This window comes from Vigna angularis, chromosome 2, assembly GCF_016808095.1.
Source record: "Vigna angularis cultivar LongXiaoDou No.4 chromosome 2, ASM1680809v1, whole genome shotgun sequence".
In the NCBI taxonomy this organism is placed as follows: Eukaryota; Viridiplantae; Streptophyta; class Magnoliopsida; order Fabales; family Fabaceae; genus Vigna; species Vigna angularis.
In genome coordinates, this window is record NC_068971.1 from 35,016,033 (window position 1) to 35,023,470 (window position 7,438).

The 7,438-nt window shown below is 27.5% G+C and overlaps 1 protein-coding gene across 1 annotated transcript; it reads right to left on the bottom strand.

Annotated features, from left to right (window-relative positions):
• Positions 1-4,211: 4,211 nt before the first annotated feature.
• Positions 4,212-6,697, bottom strand: LOC108327902 (cation/calcium exchanger 2). Its single transcript, XM_017561635.2, has one exon. It carries the CDS (start codon positions 6,227-6,229, stop codon positions 4,463-4,465), a length of 1,767 nt encoding a protein of 588 aa, XP_017417124.1. The 5' UTR covers positions 6,230-6,697; the 3' UTR covers positions 4,212-4,462.
• Positions 6,698-7,438: the final 741 nt, after the last annotated feature.

The following is a 7,438-nucleotide window of genomic DNA, read 5'->3' on the forward strand; positions in this document are numbered from 1 at the left end:
TGGTACTTGTTTCAGCTTCAAACTTTTGTTTAAAAAGCACAGGCTTACTTTCCTGGATCTGTTTAACAATCTTGTCCCGCTTACTCACTAAAAATAATTTTAATAATTTTTTAGGACCGTCTAAAATATATTTTCTATTCTTAAATTTATGTCTTTTATAATTTTACGTTACAATTTCTTCATTTATGATATTATAATGATTTTCACATGTATTTTGGAACTCCATATTTTTTTAATTCTACTATTTATATTTCAATCATGTTAAAATTGATATTTTATGTTTAACTGGCTGTGTCATATATTATTGGATGAATTTGAGTTTAAATATCAATATACATATACGTGTTAAAGTTATGAATTTAATAACATTAATCAGAATTTGTATACTAGGAATGTTATGATATGCTTAAAAAATATTTGAATGGATGGATCTTTTAATACCAAATTGTTTGAATTAGAAAAAGTAATTTGGTTTATGAAGTCGATCAATTCTTAACTGCTTTTTAATCGTACTAGTTTTAAATCGGCTTTTAAGCAATTTTTATTTTTTATTAATTGATATTGCTTATTGAAATCTTTTAAGAATCAGTATATGATTTGTTTTTTATTCTTCATGTTTTCTTTTTCACGTTAAATAGGAAATGTTTTAAGAGAAAATTATGCAAATGTTAATTAAGGATCTAAATTATATACACTGTTTCTTTTTCCTTCCAACAAAATAGTTTTAAAAAAAGTAGGTGTAATTATATGTGTATAATTAAATATTATATATGTATATTATACTTGGCTATTTTATATTTTATTGTTCAAATTTATTATATTTATTGACATATTATTATTTATTTATATAATTCTATTTTAACTAATAAATTATTTTACTTCTATTTTATATCATGGTGTTAGAAATGAAATTTTTAATGTTTCGTAGTCGACTATTTCTAATATTTCTAATAGCATAATTATTTTTTCATCAAATTATACTCATATTACAAACTTGTTTTTTGCTTTAATTGGTTTAGTTTTCTACTATTAGTTTTATTTTAAAGATAATTGGATCATTTAGTCTGATGTGGAATTATACAACTCATTCTTTCACATGTCTTTAATATTTTAGATATATCGCTGATGAAAACATTGTGACCTAATCAATTATATTATTAAAATGACTAATTTATATATATATATATATATATATATATATATATATATATATATATATATTACACAAGTTAAGCAAATCAATTTACGTAACTTCTTGTAGTAAATTTTAGTTGATAAAAGTTATGAATTTTAAATTTTAAGATTAAAGGTATTTGAATAATTTTTTATTTTTTTATTTTTATTTTAAATTAAAGATAAAAATTATTAAAATATCTCTGTGTTTAAAGTATATATTTTTTATAAATAAGAACTTTTTTTATCAACTAAAATTTAGTACACTTTAAGAGATTACATAAATTAACAAATAAATATATATATATATATATATAAACTAATGTTAATTTATGTACAACTTAAAAATTAAAATAATTATATAAAAGAACTTGTAATTTATTCTATGTATATCAATGACATAAGTTTTGTGAAATTGATTTCATCCACCGTATCCATAATACCACTAATTATTTTAATAAAAGGTTGTAAAGCTAATATTAATTAGCTTTAAGAGATGTTAGGTTGAGAGTAGGAAAATGATTTTTTCTATTAGTATTAAATATAATTAAATGTTATAAATATATAGATATTATATAATTAGTTGCTTCTGTTTTTTTTTTCCTTTAACTTTAACTCAGTAGTATGTTTGTTATAATATATAACTTTTTCTTTTATGAAAATCAAATATATTTTGATCCAATAAATTACTTCATTATATTTCCTTTTTATAATGATATTAAAATTATTAAGAGTTTATTTGAATCCAAATTATCTTACTGTGTCATTCGTTTCCTCTATTTTTAATGTTCTCCATGAAAAGGTGATTAGAAATTTACATCAATTAAAAGTTCAATGAAATTATAATATATAGCTTTGCCTAAGTCATCCTTTACTGAAATAATTGTATAAAATTGAATTACACTTAAATTTTATTATTTTAAACTTAAATTTTATTATCTTAATATAATATTAGAGTATTTTTTTAATATTTTTGAAAGAAGAAAATAAGACGGAAAAATACTACGAAGAAAATAAAAAGAGTTTGATTATTCGTTTATTTCTATAGATAAACAAACCTTTTTTTTTTTTAATTTATGCACTTAAATATCATATATTTAGTTCTTCCAGTACTGTTTTCAATCTTAGTTAATTCTTATGATTTTGAATGGTAAAAATTAAAAATAATATGAAAGGATAAAAATGTTATTTATAAAGATTAAAATTGGGACAGATATTCACCGTAAAAAAGATAGGAAGAGAATTATGATCCTTTTAATTATGGTGAGTATAAAAAATTATGAGAGACTATATTTCTTTTAACAATTCTAGTGGTATTTATAATATACGTACGTATATATTGAAATAATATTTACTTGAAACATATAATAATAATGTAATAAATAATAATGTAATAGTAAATAATAATAATTTATATAAAATTATCGAAATTTAATTATAATATGTTAATATAAATTAAATACATATAATTTTGAATTTCATAATAATTTTTTTTTAAAAACCTTAATGGATCATGTTATATAATATACCTATTAGATCAAGTAGAAACAAATAATTTATAAGTATAAAAATCATAAGATGAAATGTCTACCACTATATCAACTAGTTTAACCAAATAAATATTCCTTACTATTTAATCTACAATAAACATAAAATGTAATCAATATAAAAAGATATTTTAAATTTCCATTCGAGTTGTAAATATTTGAGATAATAAAAAATAATAATTTGTTCTCCTTCATTCTCCTCCTAAAAATTGAACTAAAATAATAAACCAAACACCAGAGCAGTGATTTTATTTTCTTTCAATATTAAGCTCACATATATTAGTGTAACACCCTTTGTGATATCATTACACATCTCCAGTTGTGGTTTTTTTTTTTATCAATGTCTTGATTTGAAGAGTTAAATATTGAATAAATTTATCATTAAAGATTGTACAAGTTAAGAAAATTTATTATATAAAAAATCGTTTCCATAAAGTAGAAAAAGTACAAATTCTCAAGTAAAATAGCAAAAAGTTCAACTAAAATTTACGTGAAACATAACTAGCCAAAAGATATTAAAGTAGATTTCTTAAAATTCTTTATTGTTAAATTAAAACTGAATGTATGTCTGAAAAAACAACGTAATATTGATATAAAAAAAATGTAAGAAAATCTAGAAAAAAATGCAGAAAAGCACAGTATAAAAGAGATAATCAATTATCTCTTTTACATAATTAACTATTATTTTAATATAATTAATTATTATTCTTTTTTATGTTGTATTATAATAAAATCAATAATTGAATAATAAATAAATAAAATATTATTGTAAAAATTATTTATTATTATATTAATACAAAAAATTATTTTCTCGTATGAATCAAATGATTATTCATTTCTTTGAACTTTTCTTTCATCCAAACAATTCAACTTGGAATTCCTTTTCTTTTCTTTTTCTTTTCCCCTCTAATCTAAAAAGTAAATGTTGGTAGCTTGCACCCAAAATTAGGGTATATTTGATCTTTAAGACAACTTTGATAGAAGAGTATGTCTTGGCATTGAACCAAAAGAACAATCTCCATTATTAGTAGTTTGGCCCATTCCATCACATAACAAGTGAATAGAGCAACACAACCTACAAACCTTTATCCATCACACCGACAAAGTTTCCCAACACAAACTCTTCAAATTTCAGATTTTGGAACCTACCACTACAAAAATGGTCTTAATCTATTGCCCTATGCCGTCAATTATCACTGTTTCCGTGTACCACAATTCCTCCAATCTAATGCTACTATTTTGACGTTTCCTTCAACGTTTATTTCTCTTTCAATTTTTCATATCAATTAAGTTGGAGTCATTGAATCACGACAAATGCATCCAATCTAGATATGAGATTCTTTCAACCAACGTTATCATGCTTTTTCAGTTTAAGAATTTCACATTCTCACCCTCACTATAACGCTTTTGACATAACAACAGAGTTAAACAAAATTATATTACTATAGTAAATTAATCCCATCATTGTTATTGCATTAGGATCTAAGTATATTGAACAATTAAATCAACAAATTTTATTTGTATGAAAACAAAAACTTTATGAAACACTTGTAGGGAGAGCAAATTGACACCTCTCCCACTATACGTAATTCTGTGATATCTTAATATACAAGAAATGGCATCATTGGTTAGCCAAACAAAAGACTTACACCTATGTAATTTAGACCTATCTATCATAGTTGCACACTGAGAACTACAGAAAGTGGTGTGAGTGACTAATAACTATGAGATATTCACCTCTCCTATGATGTTATGAAGAGTGAGTTTATCATATTCTGAAAATGGAGTGACCCAAGTGTCTGAATCAGCCTCAGAAACAGAGAAATGAAGTAAATAACCAAGAGTCCTACTCCCAATACTGCATCAAGTTTCATATCTCTTCTAATCAACACAACAAGAGCCCAAACCAACCCAACTGCCAAAAGTGCTAATGTCTCCCAAAGATATGGATCTTTAGGAATCTCAACAGAAAATGGATACTCTGACCAAGTAGTGTTCACAAGAGATAAGCCTAATCCAACCACTATATTGAAGATAGGACCAGCATAACACCCTGATATTGCAATTTGAGCACCTTCTGATCCGCCATACAATGTCATTGTCAAATTTGTAACCAAATCCCCAATTGAATTTCCCCAGGCAAGAACTGTTAGCCCCAGGATTGAAGGACTGACCCCACATATGTAACCAAGTGAAACCAGCAACCCCACCAATTCTTGTGCTGAAATGTAGCTCCAAGTCACACTCATCACAAATCCTCCTGCAAGCCAAGGAAACAAGTACTTCCTTGGAGGGCTTGACACATTGGTTGTGAAAAATGTTGTTACCCCTAGTGTAATCCCAAGCAACAATCCAATTCCACAAACAATAAGGCTTGAGTTGAAGTTTTTTTCCTGGTTTGGTACCCATAAGAAAGACAGTAGAAGTGGTGCTAGCATAGCTGAACAAACTGCATACCCTTTGGACCATCTCTCTTCACAAACAACAGGAATTGTCAATCTCCTAGGCAAGTAAAGTGGCATCTCCATGACAAAAAGTAGCATTCTACAAATTGAAGATTTTAAACAGCAACATTTCCTCCCTATTTTCACGTCAAATTCCTGACCTGTATCTGCAAGTCCTTTCTCCAAGCCAATAAGCAAAGGCACACCTAAATCATTGCCACCACCATGACTCAAATCACCATCACTTTCAGTATCAGCATCGTCGCATACACCTTTATTCCCTCGTTTAGATGAGACATAAACAACCACCACATACACCACATACATCAAGCAAAAACCAATTGCCCCGGGAACACTGATTTCACCAGTGATCAAAATGATCAACAAACAGAAAAGAACCAGGAGAAGGAAACAGACATCTCTCACCAAGGCCCACTTCTTGACCCGAATCCCCCTTTCCCTAATTGAAATGCTCACTATTCCAACCACAACACAGGAAACAAAGGATGCACCTCCAAGCACAGTGTTGAAACCAATGTCCTGGGTCCCACTACCCTTGAAAGAGACAAGGGCGGCAAAAACGTCATTAGCACCATTTCCAAGAGAGAGAAGAGTCACCCCAGCAATCGTGGGAGAGAGCCTCAGCAATTTGGACAAGTGCTCAAGAGAAGGACAAAAGTAGTCAGAGGCAGTGTTGGCCAACAGGTAGAACAGAACCAAAAGCCAAAGAAACAAAAGACTATGACCCAAAAGAGGGAAATCCCCCACTTTGCAATAGAAAATGTAAAGGTAGTCGACATAACCCTGAGAAACACACGGATCATTGGATTTCAAGTACAAGCACTTGGCTTTTGAGTCTTTCAAATTGTGGAAACTTTTGCAATCCTTTTCGCCCTCCCTCAAGCCTAACCGGTTTCTCCTCAGAACAACATGATCCGAAGAATGGAAGTGGGAAATAAGAGAAACACAAAACACGATCATGAGGAATGAGATATTCAGGAACGAAGTGAAATTGACTCTGAACCCCATGCGTTTGGAGACAGAAACTTTGGTGTTGGAGAACATGTTGAGATATTATAAACCAAAACCCACTTCCATGATCATGGAAAGACTGAAACTTGATGGCGAAGAAAACGAGAACACCAACCCAGATGAGGTAAAAACTCGAGCTTTGTTTAGTAAGTATACTTTGTGTTTGTGAAAGTGTGTTTGCGGAAGAGATTAAGAAAGGGAAATAGAGAAGTTAGGAAAGTGGAGCACGAGGAATTGATTTTTGTAGAGAAAGTTGGAATTATAAAAGTTTGAGATGAAAGAGACAGAAACCGAGTCGCTGCCACACACGGCTTGTGTGTGGTGTGGGGTTTCCGCTATGGTTATGAAAAGAAGGTTCATTTCAGTTTGAGAAACATGAAACCAAGAAAAGGACACACACGTGTCGTGGGAACACAACTTCCATCCATGTGATTGTGGCTAATGCAACTAGAAAAGGTGTTTCTGTTTCTATGAAGAAGTTTTAAGTTTGAATCCAATTTGAGTCCATTATCTCTAAAGATAAATTATAAATATAGTATTGAAGTTTATTTGATTTTTAATTTCATCAAAATCTATGTTTATTTCTTAAATTCTATTTATTTTATTTATTATAATGTTTTAAAACAATACATTAAGCTGAAAAAGTTATCTATCTTCAAGTTCATCAAATTAGAGTTTTTTACATTAAATTTAAAGAAAGTACCCTTTATTTTAAAATATTTTTTATTTAGTACATTCATAATGAAATATTGAAAAGTCTATGTGATAGAGGATAACTTATTTACAATAAGTAATAAATAATAATAGTAATAATATTTTTAAAGGATATGGCACTACTTCTTTAGAGTAGAACAAAATAATACTTATCTAAACTCTTTACATTATGTTATTCATAAACTAATTTTATAATATTTTTAATAAATATAATATAATGATTAATGTTTATGAAATATCTTTAATTAATATATTAAAAAATATTTTAAGATGTGATATTATATATGTGTGTGTCTGTGCTTTTATTTATGATTTAAGATTCAATATTCAATTATGGGATTTGATTAATACTCTTTGTACTTCTTATCATTATAGAGATTTTTACTTTCTTATTGTGACTTAAACAATAAAACTCTTTTATATGTAAACCTTTTTCCTTTTTCTCATTGAAATTATTTGAATCTATATTCTTTTTGAAATTTGAAATTATTTGAATCTATATTCTTTTCCGAAAACATAATGTCAAAT

Excerpts from the sequence above, each read along its gene's own strand:
- LOC108327902 (XM_017561635.2), bottom strand. The coding sequence starts at position 6,229 with ATGTTCTCCAACACCAAAGTTTCTGTCTCCAAACGCATGGGGTTCAGA.